Source organism: Nyctereutes procyonoides, unplaced genomic scaffold (assembly GCF_905146905.1).
Source record: "Nyctereutes procyonoides isolate TBG_1078 unplaced genomic scaffold, NYPRO_anot_genome, whole genome shotgun sequence".
Taxonomy (NCBI): Eukaryota; Metazoa; Chordata; class Mammalia; order Carnivora; family Canidae; genus Nyctereutes; species Nyctereutes procyonoides.
Genome location: NW_026575146.1, coordinates 32,310,356 through 32,329,166, shown reverse-complemented (window position 1 = coordinate 32,329,166; position 18,811 = coordinate 32,310,356). Strand labels below are relative to the sequence as shown.

The window sequence follows — 18,811 nt, the reverse complement described above, 5'->3', positions numbered from 1 at the left end:
AGCAGATAAAATCAGGCCAAACATGACCTGACATCTCAGAATTAGGAAACTCACAAAATTAAAGCCTTTAAATGCTTGAAGAAGGAGAAAGAACTAAAAATGATGCAATTAACCAGATATGTTGCCTCCACATATTGGCCAGACTTGAAAAGTAAACAACTGAAGTTGTAGAAAAAAAACCATGATTATTGAATTTAAACATTCAATGTGCTTTAAACCACAGACGACATGTAGCTCATAAGAAACACTGGGGGACAGGACAGATGTAAATTAATTTTCTAAAAAATTGCACACAAATGTAAAGAACAAATATGAGAGAGAATAAGACACATGAAGGATAAAATGAGAAAAAATATGTTTACAAAAAGTATCTATGTATATACCTGTACCTATATGTGTATATTATATGTGTGTGTGTGTGTGTGTGTGTGTGTGTGGTGTTCCATAAGAAAGAAGCAAAAAGAAAAAGGAAGAGGCAATATTTAAAGAGATAATAGTTAATAAATGTTTATATTTAACAAAGGGCAAATCCTCATAATCAGAATATATAAAGGAAAATTCATCCACAACGTATAATAGTAAAAATAAAGAAAAGCAAAGATAAGGAGTTGATTTTTTAAAAGATTTTATTTATTCATGAGAGACACACAGAGAGAGGCAGAGACACAGGCAGAGGGAGAAGCAGGCTCCATGCAGGGAGCCTGATGCGGGACTCCATCCAAGGACCCCCGGGTCACAGCCTGAGCCAAAGGGAGACACTCAACCACTGAGCCACTCAGGTGTCCCAAGAGATGATATTAAGAGCTGTCAGAACAAAAGATTACAAAGAAATAATAAGATTCACTGCAGACTTCTCAATCTCAATGAGGGAAACCAGAACATTTTCAAAGTACTGGTATAGATTAATGTCAACCTGTCATTGTACACAGATAAACTATCATTCAGGAATGTGAGCAAAATTAAAACCTAAGAACAGCAACCAAAACCAGATTTATTCTCCCCTAATAAACCTTCAATAAAGGAAATTCCAAAGTATATTTCAAAAAAGGGAAAACAGGGGCGCCGGGTGGCTCAGTGGTTGAGCGTCTGCCTTCAGCTCAGGGCATGACCTTGGGGTCCTGGGATCGAGTCCCACATTGGGCTCCCCGCAGGGAACCTGCTTCTCCCTGTGTCTGTGTCTCTCTATCTCTGTGTCTCTCAGGAATAAAATAAATAAAATCTTAAAAAAAATACAATTGCAAATGATGACTTAGACATAGCATTCATAACATTGACTGAAAAAATAAAAATACCAAAGAGAAATAAAATGAATTTAAAAAAAACTAATAATATAATCTTAGTGGAGACAATAAGAACACTTTATTGGAATATATTAAAGAAATAAATCAAGCACATGCTTGATTGCAAATGATTTTCTGACATAGTAAAAATGTTTATTTTTAAGTGAACTCTACTCCCAACATGGGGCTTGAACCTTGAATTCACAACCCTGAGATCAAGAGTCACATGCCCTACTGACTGAGCCTGCCAGGTGTTTCAGGAAAAATGTTTATCATCATGTCGAACCTAAACATTTAATGTGATCTCCTTTCCAAATCATGTCCAAGATTTTCCTGCAACTTGACAAAGCGGTTTGAAAATTTATATACAGCAGCTAATAGCCAAGAACAGCCAAGACGAGTTTGAAAAAGAATAGGATGGAAGGATTTGCCCACAATAAAGGAATACTACTATATTATCGTTATACATATTATATAATATTATTATAAAGCAATAATAATTAAAACATTGTGTGGGCTCAGAAAGAGACAAAAGACCAAGGAATAGAATAATAAGCCCAGAAACAGAACCACACATAAACAGAAATTTCTTATATGGCAAATGGCATTGCTAACTGACAGAGAGAATATGGCTGATTTAATAAGTGGTGCTATATAATTGGTTATAAATACAGAAAAATAAACTATATCCATATGTCATAGCATACACAAAAGTCAGTATCATATTAAAACTCTTAAATACGATAAGGAAATGCATAGGAGTTATGACTTGAGAACCAAAAAGAATAAAAAAAAGTAGTCTGACTTATTGAAGTAGTTAAAAAAATCACATACAGGGACAAGACATTTGCAGCAGAACAGGAGTCCAGCTCCTGGTTCAAACCCTACGTGTGGTTTTTCAGGCCTGACCACAGGCAATTACAAAAGCTTTCCTAACAGGCCTCCTGGAGAAAACTGCCTTCCCCATATCAGAGGTGTGCATTCTGCGCACGGTGGCCTCCTGGCCCCCGAAGGGAGCTGCAGTCAAGGGCTCAGACCCCGCTGGGTGGGGCTCTCTGAACCTGTGCCTTCGTTCCTAGGTCTCTGATCTGAGGACTAGGGTGGAGGTGTTCTTCAGGTACGTTGGCAGAGACCACCTTGTCGGGGAAGGGGTAAGCCCAGAAGACACCTGTCTCTACTCTGCCCTGTACTTTCCTCCCCCTAAACCTCTGCCCACCCAAGTTTCATAAAAACTGTTGGAGCATTTTGTTTGCTTCTCCTTCCACAGGAAGACAAGGCCCATGTCTAGGCCGACCTTCCTGACCCTTAACGGATGTACCTTCCCACGGGGAAAAAATAGAAGGGAGGTGAGAAGTCAGCACTTTCTTTCTCCATTTGTAGCCTCTCACTCATACCATGGCAGTAAGTCATTAAGTAAAACATAAATAAATAAAAAATAAACAAATGGGGTACCCAGGTGGTTCAGTGGTTGAGTGCCTTTGGCTCAGGGTGTGACCCTGGGGTCCTGGGATCGAGTTCCGCATCGGGTTCCCTGCATGGAGCCTGCTTCTCCCTCTGCCTGTGTCTCTGCCTCTCTCTGTGTGTCTCTCATGAATAAATAAATAAAATCTTTTTCTTTTTAAAGTAGCTCATTAAGTGCCCACCTTTCTCATTTTGGGGTTCTTGTTTTAATTGGCTACTCTGATGCACAATAGCTAGGCACGCTCTTCTAGCTCTGTCGAGCCCCTGACAATACATAATTGATCAATGGCTAATACCCAGATCATAAAATGTTTTCCTACAAATCACGAATTCTTTTCCTCTCTGTGACCTGTCTGTTTGTATTCTTTCCCTATTTCCCAATTTTTTTTTGTCTCTGCCTCTCTCTCTCTCTCTCTCTCTGTGTGTCTCATGAATAAATATATAAAATCTTTTTTTAAATTTTTATTTATTTATGATAGTCACAGAGAGAGAGAGAGAGAGAGAGAGAGAGAGAGAGGCAGAGACACAGGCAGAGGGAGAAGCAGGCTCCATGCACCGGGAGCTTGATGTGGGATTCGATTCTCGGTCTCCAGGATCGTGCCCTGGGCCAAAGGCAGGCGCCAAACCGCTGTGCCACCCAGGGATCCCAATATATAAAATCTTTAAAAACAAAACAAAAAACAGAAATGGCATAGGCCATATTCTCTAAATATAATGCAATAAAATTCATGTAATAATAAAGATAAAAAAACACTTAAAAATTTAAGAATTCAGGGGTTTCATAACATTTTCATCCAAGAAGTCAAACTTGCACTTAAAAATTAAAGCAGCGATTCTTTATAAACATACTTTCTTAAACCCCTAAATAAAATCCAACAAAATTAATTCGGTCATACGCCAAAAGTAATACACTTATTTTACGTGGCTCTAATCAAGGAATACTATAATAGTTTAATATTAGAGTATGTATTCATATAAGCAATTCAATCAGTAAGTCAAAGCCAAAAATATATAATTATTTCTCTAGAAACCCAAACAAAATTCAATAAAGTCCAAAACCCATTTCTGCTGAAAGACTCTTCACAATAGAATAAAAAGTTACTTTCTGTCCATATTTCCTCCTCTCCATACAGTATTCCTATTTCTGGTATAAGCAAGATATTTTATTGTAGACTAGCCCTCTTACCAAGAACAGCTAGAAAAGCTGGCTAAACTTCCACGGTGCATCAGATAAGCCCTACAACAGCGGGGCTGAGTCATTTCCCTGGGGCTGGGAGGCCAGGTCCCCTGAGTTCCCTTCTGAATCCCACCGTGGCCTCCTGCAGGATGGTTCCAAGTCTTTCTCCTCAAAGGAGAGAAAACCTAAGGCATGCACTTCCTTGAACTAGAGCAGTGCACCCTTCCTTCCCTCCATCCACCGTGCTCGAGAGAGGGGCAAGAAAATGTTGACCCCATCCTCTGAAGCTTTTGGGGAATGCCAGGATGCCCCAACCAAGCCTGCCGTACAGATCAGAGCTGGATCAAGTCACAAGTCCCATATGAGGGAAATGAATACTCACTACTGTCAGGAGCACTTTTTTTTTTTTTTAATTTCTTAAATATTCCAGAAAAAAACCACCTGGAAAGTCCCCTCTGATCTGGCTTAAATGCACACTGTATCCCGATTTCTTTCTTTCTTACCTCCAGGCCTTGCTACATAAACCTGCCAGTGTTATTAATGCATCTCCCTCCCTTGTTCCTTGCTTTACTAAATATGGGAAGACCAGAGAAGCAGGTCCTTAAAAGAAGCAAATGTTATTGCTGTTGAAGGAGGAACAGCTCTGCTTTTCCCTTTTCCCTTTTCTAATGCTCTGGGTGCTGCACGCCTTCCGCAGGAGAGTATGTGCAAAAGAAAAAAAAAAAAAAAAAAAAGCTAGGTCTATTGAATGTTCAAAAAAACCACCAATCTATAGAACAGAAATGTACTTTCCCCAAATCTTACGAAATATCTGGCCCTAATAAAGAGCTCTCGAAATCCATGTTGATGGTAGACCAACATCCTCATACTGTTGAGCTCTCTTCTGTCTTCCCAAACTATGTTGGTATGTAAAGTCTTTAAGTTATTTATGTTTCTGCTCACATCATTGCCTTTCATGTCCAAAAGCCATAAATACGTTGGAATTGACACGTGTAAGTGGATTCAGAAGTCTAATATTTGGCATCGTGACCCAGACTGTCTAGTTGGTGGACCCAAGTGCCATTTGTCCTGCTGCCCCCATTGTGGTCGTTGTAGGCCGTCCTTCCCTGTGCTGCTGCTTCTCTCTCCTGGTTCTGAGGCAAATGGGACTGGTGCCTCAGTTTCCTCATGGCAGTCTTCATTCACTTCTCTCATGTTTACATCACCAAGCTGCCAAGTAACAGCTTTTAAATTTATACCTTTTTTTTCTCCTTCCCTCCTCCCTTTTTTCTCTCCCTCCGTTCCTTTCCTTCCCTATTTCCTCCCTTCCTGCCATCCTTCCATCCTTCCTTCCTACCACTAACTACATCACTAAGTCCAGGGCTGAGCTTTTAAATTTTTCTCTGGTGTCAATCCCTCAACATCAATGTTTCAATTCCATCAAAAAGATGATGATGGTGTTGAAAATGGAGACACAAAGGTGTTGTTTAGTGACCTACATGTAATCTGAAAAGATTTGAAATTGAAAGCATGATAAGCTCAGCTCATATTAAATTAGGAAAAGTGTGTTGTTCTTTATAAAACCTACCCAAAGGGGACTGCTGGGTGACTCAGTGATTGAGCCTCTGCCTTCGGCTCAGGACATGGGATTGAGTCCCACATCAGGCTCCTTGCAGGGAGCCTGCTTCTCCCTCTGCCTGTGTCTCTGCCTCTCTCTGTGTGTCTCTTGTGAATAAATAAATAAAATCTTTAAAAAAAATAAAAAAAATAAAACCTACCCAAAATAAAATCTTAAAGAATAGGAAAAAAAAAAAAACCATAAGTGGGAAATAGAAAACCTCTAAGAAATTTGACAATAACATACTGAGGGGCTGGAAGTTTTTAATAGTTAAGACCAAATGACCCCATAAACGAAGATCAATTCAATACTCAAACCAACTTTTATTTTTTAAAGATTTTATTTATTTATTCATGAGAGACACCCAGAGAGAGGCAGAGACACAGGCAGAGAGAGAAGCAGGCTCCCTGCAGGGAGCCCGACGGGGGACTCCATCCCAGGTCCCCAGGATCACACCTTGAGCTGAAGGCAGATGCTCAACCGCTGAGCCACCCAGGCGCCCCCCAAACCAATTTTTGAAAGGGATCACATTCAGTTTGGCCTATGTTTCTAGGAGGAAATCAATGTTTCATACATTGATTTGTAGCCTAAGGCACAGGACGTGGTAGCCTACAGTATAGGATGCATTATCATTCATATAGGGTGGAATTGGAAGCACGGAGGAAGGGCAGGAAGCAAATCAAAAGGAAGAGAGAAAAAAGAAAGGGGGAAAAATAGATAAAGAAAGACATAATCAGGCAAGAGAGGGCAGGGAAAGAACGCAGCCAGTGTTTGCTGAGCCTTCTAACTCAGCCACTCTTTTGGTCCCTTTTTGTTTTAATTTAACTCGCCTAGAACCCTGAGAAGTGGCATTAATCATGCATTTTTATAGAGAGAAATTGCCTTCTGGCTAGATGTGGCTACTTCACCCGCCCCCACTTCTGCCCTGGGGGTCGGCCTGCAAATGCAGCCCTTCTGCTTTTCTCCACTCGGCCTATGTGTGCAAAACGTGCGGCAGCTGGATCCGGGGAACCCTAGCTTCTAGGGTCTCTCTCCTGGAGCTGGCGTTCAAGGACCCCGCAGTCTCCTCCTCCAAGTAGGACTTTGATAATAAAAGAGATGTTTGCTCCCTATGGGCCGGGTTGCTCTCTCCCTGCCCCCCTCCTTCTCTCCCTCCCTGTCTCTCACCCACTCTCTCTCCTGCTCTTCTCTCTCAGTTGATTCTGAAATTAGGCTGGAAAAAAAAAAAAAAAAAAGGTGCCATGGGTTGCTTGCTCTGGTCCAGATAGCGATTGCAACGTTGCCTAGAAAAGAACCACAGCTGTCAGTGCTGCACAGCACTGGGCACTTATGTGAGTCCTGGACCCGCTGGTCAGATGCTGTGGCTCTGCTGTGTGTTCATTTTGAAATCTAGGCAAAAGAGGCCGCGGGCACCACAGGAAGCTTTGGCCGGAGTAAGAGTGGGGGAGCAGAGATTCAAACAGGAGGACAAACCAAGAGCCCCCTGACTCTGGGAAGACAACAGTGTCCCAGGAGGGGCAGTGGGTGGGGGATGACGGGCATCAAGGAGGGGGGCCTGTGATGAGATGAGCCCTGCGTGTTATGCTGTCTGTTGGCAAATTGAACTTAAATTTAGGAAAACGTACAATGAAAACAAACCAAACCAAACCCAAAAGGCAAGCCCTCCTTTTCTTTTCTTTTTTTTTTTTTTTTCAAGCCCTCCTTTTCAAGTGCATTTCAAGTTCCTGCCTATTTTACATCCACTCCTACCACCTTGACCAAGGTAAGGGAGCTGGGAAAGGCATTGCTTTTGAAGAAGGTTTTTAAAAGCAAGTAGCAAAGGGGGTGGGTAGAGGGAGAAATAAAGAGGGCCAGTTGTTGAACCTACCTCACCCTTGCCCCAAATCCTCAACAATTGCAATCAAGAAGAATTGAGAAATGCATGCAGCTCAGGAGATGTTGAGGGCTCCTGTAATTCTCCCTACGTTAGCTAGAGAACTTGATTTCCAGTTCTCTGCAAGAAGCATACTGCTGGATCCTTCCATACCTGCGCACCTCCTCTGCCTTACCTGAAGCGTCTTTTTCCCCATGCTTTAGCCCGGTAAGATGTTGCTACTCTTCAACACTGAGACTCGCATGATACCCTAGTTTTAAGGGTCCCATGATTTCCTACCTTGGGATAATTTATAATTATAGATCTAATTCCTTTCCATTTCTAGTTCCTCCAAGCCAAGGGCTGTACAAGTGACTCGTGTGTTTGCTTGTAGGTAGCATAGTGAGCTTTTAAAAGAAAACAGGGGCGCCCGCGGGGCTCAGCGGTTGAGCATCTGCCTCTGGCTCAGGGCCTGATCCTGGAGTCCCGGGATCGAGTCCCACGTCTGCCCATCCTCGGCCTGTGTCTCTGCCTCTCTCCGTGTGTGCCTCTCATGAGTGAGTAAATAACAATCTTTAAAAAAAAAAAAAAAAGAAAAGAAGACAAAATACGTAGCCAAGAGTTTCTGAAATAGCTGTGGGCATCACGGTTGGTTAGTCTGGAAACTGGTGAATTTTGGAACAGGTGTTTTATCCATGCGACAAATATTTACTTGGCCCTGAAGATGCTAAGCTCCGACTCAGGGAGAGATGGCCCTGGGGACACTGTGCACACATGGGGGGCTGCCTAACCTTGGGGGGGGGGCGATACCCGACTGCTTGGTGGGGCAGGGGAGGAAGATGAGCCACTGTGTAGACAGGAGATCTTTGTCCTTCCCCCTCCTCCTCTCCTTCCACCGCCACCTCTCACCCACTGTGTTGCACAACTCCCCTCCTGGTGTCCCAGAGCCCCAGGACCAGGCCCGAGATGCGGGCAGCAGGCAGATGGGCTCAGCCACACCGCAGGGGAAGCAGCTGCAAGGACTCCAAGGCCTGGGTGCAAGGGGTGCCCTCCTGGAGGCCGGGGCGGCCTCCCTCCCTCCCCTCTCCTCCGAGTCCTTTATGAGACCTGGGAAGATGCTTCCCATTCCCCAGGCAATTAGACCCACCTTATCCCCCACCCCTCACCCCGTCGTGCACCTTAAGGAACTCGCTGGTGAGGAATCCTCCTGGAACACACCGAGCATGCCTTACCTGCAAGGTACCTCTATTTTTTGACCCTCTCCGATGTGTGGTATATATATATATATATATATATATATATATTGGCAGCAAGGAGGTTGAATGGCCATTGCCTACTCTCCTCTAGAGACTCGGAAGGTGTTTCTGATTGCTTTGCAAGTCCAAGCGGAGCCAGCAGTCATTATAGGACTTTGATTTGTCCAGTTGAGTTTTAGGATAAGCCGAAGTGGAAATGCTTTAAAATTAGAAATGTAAACAACAAACTATTAAATGCCTTTGTGTGTGTGTGTGTGTGTGTGTCTGTGTGTGTCTGTGTGTGTCTGTGTGTCCCTCAATTGCCTCTGGGCTCCTGTTTTAAGTGTGTCCACTGCAGCCGCGCACCGAAGCTGTGTGTAGACGCCCTGCTGCAGGCGTGCTAGCCTCTGGGTTGCACGTAGCGCACCTAGTTTATATTCTTGTTTAAATTACAAGAGCTGGAAAAAATAGGGGGGATCCCTGGATGGCTCAGCAGTTGAGTGCCTGCCTTCAGCCCAAGGTATGATCCTGGAGACCCGGGATCGAGTCCCACATCGGGCTCCCTGCGTGGAGCCTGCTTCTCCCTCTGCTGCGTCTCTGCCTCTCTCATGCATAAATACATAAATATCTTTAAAAATGAATAAACAAATTAATTGAAAGAGCTGGAAGTTCTCTGCCCCTTAAGTGGATGGTAAGAACATTCCAGAGTAGCATTTAAAATATATTACCTAAAATAATTTGGGTTCCAGAGAAATATTTTATATTGTGCAACTTTTTTACACACAGAGATCGTTTCCAGCTCACTATTTTTCGGTGCTGGCCAGATTATTTTTCCTACTTCAAGTATTGTTTCACTTTCTTCCATTTTCTTTTTGTAGGAACTGAAACGGTTATTTTCTCAAGACCATGGCAAGCAAAAGATTGAACTCCTAGCTCCCTTTCTCCCCACCCTGCTGCCTTCCTGCTACCCTCATAAAGGAGGCTAGAAGGTGGTCCATAAAAGTCAGGGAGATCCACAGCCAGCTCTGCCTTGGTGGTGAAAACAGATCTGAAAAACCTCAAGGAGCTGCCCAGATTGTGACTTCTAGAGAGCGCACACATGACTCTGCCCCCTTACAAATTAATGCAGCTTTTAAGATTTCTGAAATTTCAAGATGCATCCTCCCTTCTCTCCTACTGACTTTGATCGCGCCTTCCAAATACGTTTGAGCCATTGGTCTGATTCATTCAAATACAAACCATTTGGCAGAAAAAGATGACAGGAAGGAACAAGTTTCCAGTTAAAATATATTTTTAAAGATTTTATTTATTTATGAGACACAGAGAGAGAGAGAGAGGCAGAGGCACAGGCAGAGGGAGAAGCAGGCTCCCTGCAGGGAGCCCGAAGCCGGACTAGATCCTGGGTCTCCAAGATCACACCCGGGGCCGAAGGCGGAGCTAAACTGCTGGGCCACCAGGGCTGCCCTCCAGTTAAAATAAAACTGCTTCAGCGCTCACTGGTTTCTGGTTCTATGAAGTCGCAACAGGTTTAACCTCCCCATTGTCAGCTTCTCAAGTTGGTTTCGCACAGTCTTTTACATATGTTCCACTTTTATTTTAACCATTTGGGCAGATGTTACTCGATTTTTGTGTGTGAGTTGACTTTTCCTGGATGACAGGAGGATGCGTTGATAAGAGCAACTTCTTTTTTTTGTTGTTGTTATTTTACCTTCTTATTCCAGAGCAAGAGATGACAGGTGCTTTGAGGAGAAAAAAAAGACCTTATGGCACATCTTATTCATCCATTCATTTATTCAATAAATAATAACTAAACACCTCTCATCCAGCAATTACTCAGATACAGGCATGGTCTCTGCCCTCATGAAATGTAGAGTTTGGCTAAGACCTGTGTGCATTAAATATACACTCACAAGTGCATGGAGTGTGTTTATTAAATGTGTATCTATTAACTCTCCAATCACAAGTGCACTGAGCTTTATAATGACGTATAAAGTACATTGGGTATCGGGAGCCAATCAGGAAAACAAAAACTACCCGAATGCATTTTTTAAAATTGAAATATAGTTGACACATGATGATGCATCAGCTTCAGGTGTACAACATGCTATGCTCACCACAGCGTAGGAGCTACTGTCGGTTGCCAGACCGCACTGTTATAAACCCATGGGTTCTATTATACGACATTATCCAACTATGTTATAATACCATGGACTATATTATAGAACCACGGACTATGCTACGCATTTTATCCTCTTGCCTTACTCATTCCCAAACGGGAAGCCTATATTCCCCACGCGCCTTCACCTATTTTGTCCATCCCCCACCCATTGTCTAACCCTCTGGCCACCATCAGTGGGTCTCTGTATTTATGACTGTGTTTCTGCTTTTTGTTTGTTTATTCATTTGTTTGTTCTGTTTTTTTAAGTTCCACATAAAAATTCTATCATATGAAAAACTACCTGAGTTTGTAAAACAGCAGGATTTTATTGCTGGAGGATGGTTACACAGGAGATGAAAAACTGGGGTGCCTGGGTGGATCAGTGGTTGATCAGGCTCCCTGCATGGAGCCTGCTTCTCTCTCTGCCTATGTCTCTGCCTCTTTCTTTCTGTGTCTGTCATGAATAAGTAAATAAAATCTTAAAAAAAAAAAAAGAAATCTTAAGAAATGTTTTTCTCTCCCTCCCTAGTCAGCTCTCAACTAAGTTTCTCAGATGACAGTCTAATTCTACTGAATAGGACCTTAGTATAACATTTAAAATGTTATCATGCCAGTAGGCGAATCTTAAAATAATGGTTGAAACCAAAGAAGAATTTTGTCCTGAGTTTCCTCTGCGTGAATCAGAAAGACTAAAGTTGTAAACATTATATCTGTGTCAAATATCAAAATAATTTTGACATACGATGCATAATTTTGAAATTTTTTTGGTAATTTTGAAAATTATGCCATCCTTTCCAGATCTTTACTGTAATATCTCCTGGTTATAAAACATCCCACGTCCTCTCTTTTTATGACTTTGATACTAAGGTAAGGGCTTTCTTCTGCTTTTGACTCCTTGCCATTAAGTACATAAATGACTCATCAGAAAGCCTGGTCTCATAATTTCTCAAGCTCCCTATTTCCAAAACCTTTCATCTCCACTTCAGTCTGACAAGCCTGAACTGCTCCACTTTGAAGATTAAATCCCAAGTCTCTACCTTTATCTAGATTCTTTCTTCCACATCGGTTTTCCTCCCCTATTTCTTGCACTTAAGTTTAGCCATCAGATAGCCTCTGGTTTCCTTTCCCCTTCTGGAATCTTTCAGTACATGAGGGTGTCTTTTGGCTTCTCTTCCCTCTCTATTTAGCCTAATTCCATGCTCACACTTCACCTTTGCTCTTTTTTTCTAGGAGTTTTGAGTGCCTAGCCTCTTTAACCTTCCACTAACTTACAAAACCAGTCCATAAACTGATTATTATCACACCCATACTCTTCACTTCTATTCCTTAGAATATCTGGTGTTACTGTACATCAAGATAGTGCTGACTGGATATCATGAAATTCTTGCAATCTTTTCACCTCAATTTCAGGAAATGTAATTCTTTTCATGCAGACTCATAATCATATTCTCTGAAGAAATCTTAAGAAGTGGGACAGCTGGGTGGCTCAGCAGTAGAGCGTCTGCCTTTGGCTCAGGTCCTGACCCCAGGGTCCTGGGATCCAGCCCCACATCGGGCTCCCCAAAGGAAGCCTGCTTCTCCCTCTGCCTGTCTCTGCCTCTCTCTCTGTGTCTCTCATGAATAAATAAATAAAATCTAAAAAAAAAAAAAAAGAAATCTTAAGAAATGTTTTTCTCTCCCTCCCTAGTCTCCCAGTCCCACAAGGGCTCCATTCAGTCTCAGTGGAAACTGTCTCATTTGACTTCCGTGGTCTTTAACCAATATTCTGAGGCTATTAATCCCGAGGCATCTCCCTGGCATGGCTAGACACACCTTTTCTCAGTACTGCCGTATATGAGGGTGAGCAGAATCTGGGGCAGTGGGTGAGGAAAGAGAAGAGTAGAGGTGAGTTGGCATGAAAAAGTAATAGGCACTGTCGGTGTACTGTCCCTAATTTCCACACACGCCAGCACAATTTGCCACACTTGGTTTTTGAATCTTTGTCAAAGAGCTCCCCTCAGGCTGCCAAAACTCACTTTGTTGAAGCTGACATCAGGCCAAGACGGTAGGAAACGGACATCCCCAGGGTCACCTATCACTGAGTCACTGGTGTGGGGCTGTACATACTCCAGCTCTCCTCCTTTCTTAGAAGGGAGACTTCTTGTAGTATGGCTTTTGCGCTGTTTTCCAGAGCTTTCCTGGGGATTAGGCTCTACTTTCCTTCTGTGGTAGCGTGCTTACTGACACCTCGTGCACTTCCCTCCACCTCATCTTGTTCCTGGTGACTTTCAAAAATCTGCTTGCATTGAATCCTCAGACTAAGGCCTGCTTCTGAGGAAACAAGACAAAACAAACAAACAAACAAAAGGCCCTGGAAAATCCTAATGTCCAATCCCCTTGTACACACGAGAATCAATGCTTTAGCAAGATCAGAGCCATATTTCAGAATGTACTTTATCTGTCCTGTCTTCCATCTCAAGACATACTATAATACCTTCCTTTCATCAAAAGACACACAGTGGCTTTTCCAATGTTTCCATCCTTTTCTACTTGGGGAAAAACTGTTGTTTCCCCCCTTGTCAAGCCTTCTTACTTCTTTATTACTTTCAACACCAAAATCCATAGAGATTCAAAGAGATTGCCTTCATTACAAAATAAACCAACAAACAACCCTCTGCCCCGTACTTGTCCGAGCTCTTTTAGCTACCCTACCTTGCATCAACCCAGCTAGAAGAGTGGTCTATAGCCTTTGCCTTCACTTCATCACCACCCTTTGGGTTTTTAATCATTTTTATTCTTTCTTCCCGATTTAATTAAAGTTACTGTCTCAAAAGTAATGTTTCAGGAGTCTCACTTCTAGAATGGCTGTACCAGGAGTTTATGGATCCATCTCCAGCCAAATAAGCATAATTGGTAACAGTTGTTTTAAAAAGCCACAACTGTTTATTTATTTATTTTTAAAGATTTTATCCATTTATTCGAGAGGGAGAGAGAGAGAGAGAGAGAGAGAGAAAGAGAGAGAGAGAGAGAGAGAATGCATACACAGAAGCAGCATACTGAGCAGGGAGCCTGATGCAGGGCTCCACCCCCAAACCCGGAGATCATGACCTGAGCTGAAGGCAAACCCTTTACCAACTGAGTCACCCAGGTGCCCCCCAAAAAGCTACAACTATTAATGTATATGGCATTTGGCATAAGGACATATAATAAACAAATACACATTTATTCAAGAAAATCTACTAAGATTCAGTAAGAAGAATGAGAATCTGGAGCACCTGAATCACAAACTCCTCCCTCTCCCCTTTGTTGACACTTAGCCTGAAAGAAACTTCACTCCAGACAAGAGCAGCCAAGAACATAGGGCTCCCTTGTGGCTTAACTCTTGCGCCAGGGACAGGCTGCCAGCATTTATCAAATACAATAGCTACATTTTGTAGGGTCTAAATTCCAGGTGACTGGGGATCCCTGGGTGGTGCAGCAGTTTGGCGCCTGCCTTTGGCCCAGGGCGCGATCCTGGAGACCCGGGATCGAATCCCATGTCGGGCTCCCCGTGTATGGAGCCTGCTTCTTCCTCTGCCTATGTCTCTGCCTCTCTCTCTCTCACTGTGTGCCTATCATAAATAAATAAAACAAAAAAATTTTTTTAAATAAATAAATTCCAGGTGACTTCATGAGAAGTCAAAGCCTCCCTTCCCACCTAGCCCCTATTCATAGGACAAAATAGGGATGTTGGGGCTGAGAGACTGAGACATTGATTTCTCTCCTATCAGCTTATCTGGAGGGTGGAAGTTCCACTATGGGAGAGGCAGCCAAGAGGGCCAGAGGCTACCGCCTTTCGTCAGTACCCTCTTCCTAAAAGAAAAGGGTACCATACTTAGAGAAATCTCGACTTCCAGTTCCACAGTTCAGAGATTTTTTTTCATAGAAGAAAAAGATAGGTCTTTACAACAGAGAATTCTGTAGGTCTCCGGAATGAACTAACTCTAAGTAAAGCACAGCGTGGGAAAGCTAAGGGTGCTCTTAGAAACAATAGAGGTGTGTTGGGGGTGAGAGTGACAAGTCAAAAAGTTTGCCAGTAAGTTTACCAGACAGAAACAGAGAAAGAGACACCTAAGAAAATCACTGTGGGGTCAGAGCAATCACCATACACTGGCTTCAGAACCACCTCTAAAATGAGGCCCAACTTTAACTGTCAAAGTGTGTACCAATTTATGTTCAAGGGAATGGTAAAAACAATAAAGTAGATCAACCAGCAATTAAAGGAGTCTAACATCTGGGTATGATCAGGGATAGAGGCAGTTAAAGAGCACCCTCCTAAACCATTATCGTCCCAGGTAACTATTTGCAAGCACAAAGATGTGCCCTCTCAAGAGCAACATCAGAGACTTCAAACTAAAATACTACCACTAGTAATTAAATAAACAAACTACAATATTAAGCACCAAATGGGTGAGAGAGAATCATATCAAGAGTTACTACAATATGTTATCTAAAATTTAAAGTCAAAGAAATATAAATAGATATGATATACAAAGACTTAAGAAAGTGGCTCATGGGGCAGCCTGGGTGGCTCAGCGTTTTAGCGCCACCTTCAGTCCAGGGCCTGATCCTGGGGACCCAGGATGGAGTCCCACATCGGGCTCCCCACAAGGAGCCTGCTTCTCCCTCTGCCTGTGTCTCTGCCTCTCTCTCTCTTTCTGTGTCTCTTATGAATAAATACATCTTAAAAAAAAGAAAGTGGCCCATGTACATTTAAAAAAAAAAGAAAAGCAACAAACTTTCTTTGAGGGTCCAGATGTTGACTATAGCAAAGACTTCAAAACAGCTATCATATCTTTGAAGAATTGAAGGAAATTATGTTTAAAAATCTACAGGAAGGCATGATAATGTCTCTTCAAATAGACATTATCAAAAAGGACAAAGAGGAATGCCTGGGTGGCTCGGCAGTTGAGTGCCTGCCTTCTGCTCAGGGCGTGATCCCGGGGTCCTGGGATCGAGTCCCACATTGGGCGCCCTACAGGGAGCCTGCTTCTCCCTCTGCCTGTGTCTCTGCCTCTGTCTCTGTGTCTCTCATGAATAAATAAATAAAGTCTTAAAAAAAAAGAAAAAGACATTCTAAAAATAAAGATGGAAATTCTAAAGTTGCAAGCACAATAACCAAATATATGTGTGTGTGTGTGTATATATATATATATATATATATATATATATATATATATATCACTACAGAGCTCAACCATAGATCTGAACTTGTGGAAGAAAGAATCAGCAAACATAAAAGAAAAGTTGGTAGATTAAACAACCCAAAAAACTGGTGAGTAGGTGGGAGCCCTCTTACACTGCTGGTGGGAATGCAAGCTGGTGCAGCCACTGTGGAAGACAGAGTGAAGGGTCCTCAAAGAGTTAAAAATAGAACTACCCTAGGATCCAGCAATTGCACTACTGGGTATTTACCCCAAAGGACACAAAAATACAGATTCAAAGGGATACACATGCCCCAGTGTCTATAGCAGCATTATCTACAATGGCCAAACTATAGAAAGAGCTCAAATGTCCATCAACTGAACAAAGAAGATGTAGTATTAAAAAAAAGATGTAATATATATATATATATATATATATATATATATATATATATATATGGGAATATTACTCAGCCATCAGAAAGAATGATGTTTTACCATTTGCAATCATGTTTTTGGAGCTGAAATGTATTATGCTATGCAAAATACGTCAGTCGGAGAAAGACAAATACATTATGATTTCACTCATATGTGGAATTTAAGAAGCAAAACAGATGAGCATATGGGAGGGGGGAAGAAAAAGAGAGAAAAGGGAACAAACCATAAGAGACACATATATAGGGGCAGCCTGGGTGGCTCAGCGGTTTAGTGCCACCTTCCGCCCAAGGTTGTGATCCTGGAGACCTGGGATTGAGTCCCACGTCAGGCTCCCTGAATGGAGTCTGCCTGTGTCTCTGCCTCGCTCTTTCTCTGTCTGTCATGAATAAATAAATAAAATTTTAAAAAAAGAGACACATATATCACATATATATACATATAAAAAAAGACACATATATTTTATATGTAATATATATATGTTTTTTATATATATATATATATATGTTTTTATTTCCTTTGGATGTATTTCCAGAAGTGAAATTGCTGAATCAAATGGTAGTGCTATTTTTAATTTTTTGAGGACCCTCCACACTGTTTTCCATAGTGGTACAATGTTTTCCATGTACCAATTTACGGGTCCACCAACAGTGCCCAAGGCCATGCCGGCAGGCTGTCTCTTGCCTTTTGGATGATGGCTATTCTAACCTTATAGGCATGAGGTGATAGCTCACTGTGGTTTTAATTTGCACTCTCCTAACGCCTAGTGATGTTGCCTATCTTTTCCTGTGCCTATTAGTCCTTTGAATATCTTCTTTGAGAAATATCTCTTCAGGCATTCTGCTCATTTTTGGTCTTATCTGGATTTCTTTTTAAGGCAGGTGCTCAACCGCGGAGCCACCCGTGGCTGCCCTGATTGTTCTTTTAAGATTTTATTTATTTATTCGAGAGAGAGAGAGAGAAAGAGAGAGAGAGAGAGAGAGAGAGAGAAGCAGGCTCCGTGCAAGGAGCTGGACGTGGGACTCGATCCCAGGACCTGGGGTCACGCCCTGGGCCGAGGGCAGATGCTCAACCGCTGAGCCACCTGGGCGTCCCTTATTATTATTTTTTAAAGATTTTATTTATTTATTCATGAGAGAGAGGCACAGGCAATGGGAGAAGCAGACTCCACGCAGGGAGCGCAACGCGGACTCGATCCCGGCGCCCCGGGGTCACGACCTGAGCCCAAGGCAGGTGCCCAACCGCTGAGCTTCCCAGGCGTCCCTGATTATTATTTTTCAAAATTTTTATTTATTTATTCATAAGAGAGAGAGAGAGAGAGAGCGAGGCAGAGACACAGCAGAGGGAGAAGCAGGCTCCATGCGGGGAGCCCGACGCGGAACTAGAACCCTGGGTCACGCCAGGGGGGTCACGCCCTGGGCGGAAGGCGGCGCTAAGCCGTGGAGCCACCCAGGGGTCGCCGTATTTATTTATTTATTTAAATTAAGATCTTATTTATTCTCGAGACAGGCAGAGACGGACGCCCCGCGGGGAGCCCGACGCGAGACTCGATCCCGCAGCGCCGGGGTCCCGCCGGGAGCCGAAGGCCGACGCTCCGCCGCGCCCCCCGCCCCCCGCCCCGGAAGTCAGCGCCGTCGGTCCTTCCATCCCGTGCCCTCCGCAGACCCCCCAGGCCGGCCCCCCATCCGGGGAAGCGCGCCTGGGCGGGACTTCCGGCGTCGGAGGTGCCCGCCGCGGGGAGCTGGACACGCGGGCGGAACGGACCGGCGGCGGCGGCCGCGCGGAGCCGGGCGGAGGGGAGCGGAAGGAGGGCGCGCAGAGCGGAAGTGGGGGGGCGGGTGGGGGCGCTGTGTGCGGCGGTGGCCGCGGCGGGCGGCGGCCGCGGAGGCCCAGTGCCCTCTGCCGGGCGGCGCGGGGAAGACGTGAGATCCCAGAGTGTCACTTAAATTCGTTGCGTGGTGAGAGGACTCAGCAGGGCCTCGCGGAGGGAGGGAAAAAAAGAAAAAAGTTGCTGATTGCATAATGCCCCCCCCCCGTCCCGCCCCGTCGCGGTTCCGCCCTCGGCCCGGGGCAGCCGCGGGCGCTGCAGATGCCGGAGGCGCGGACATGGCAGGTCTGGCGGGGGCAGCCCGGGGCCTCGGTCGGAGGGGCGGCCCGGGGAGCGCGGTTGTGAAACCCGCGGGGGGCGGGAGGACCGCTTAAAAGAGCTGCTCCGGCCTGGACCTGCCACTGCCTGACCTGCGGGAGAGGCGGGCGGATGGAGCCGCGGACCGGTGAGTGATGCTGCGGCCGGGACCCGCGGTCCACCCGCCCCCCCGCCCCACCACCCCGCGGTGGGGGCCTCGCCTCGCGAGATGCGGTGGGAGGAGGCTGCGGCCGCGGCCGGAGGGGCGACGGGTCCCCCCGCGGGGGGGGAGGGGAGGGGAGGGGGAGGGGCGGCCCGGGCCATGGCCC

General features: G+C 44.4%; 1 protein-coding gene across 4 annotated transcripts in view; it reads left to right on the top strand.

Annotated features, from left to right (window-relative positions):
* The first annotated feature begins 8,392 nt into the window (after positions 1-8,392).
* The window catches only part of ECHDC1 (ethylmalonyl-CoA decarboxylase 1), a 56,505-nt gene continuing 46,086 nt past the window's right edge, over positions 8,393-18,811 (top strand). The window contains exon 1 of one of the 4 annotated variants that reach the window (XM_055310881.1): positions 8,393-8,606. In XM_055310881.1, the coding sequence (XP_055166856.1) occupies positions 8,468-8,606 (139 nt within the window). In that variant the 5' untranslated portion in view covers positions 8,393-8,467. Of the gene's footprint in view, positions 8,607-18,205; positions 18,316-18,476; positions 18,631-18,811 lie in introns of those variants that run through there. The other 3 variants (XM_055310880.1, XM_055310883.1, XM_055310882.1) reach the window with 3 other exon arrangements.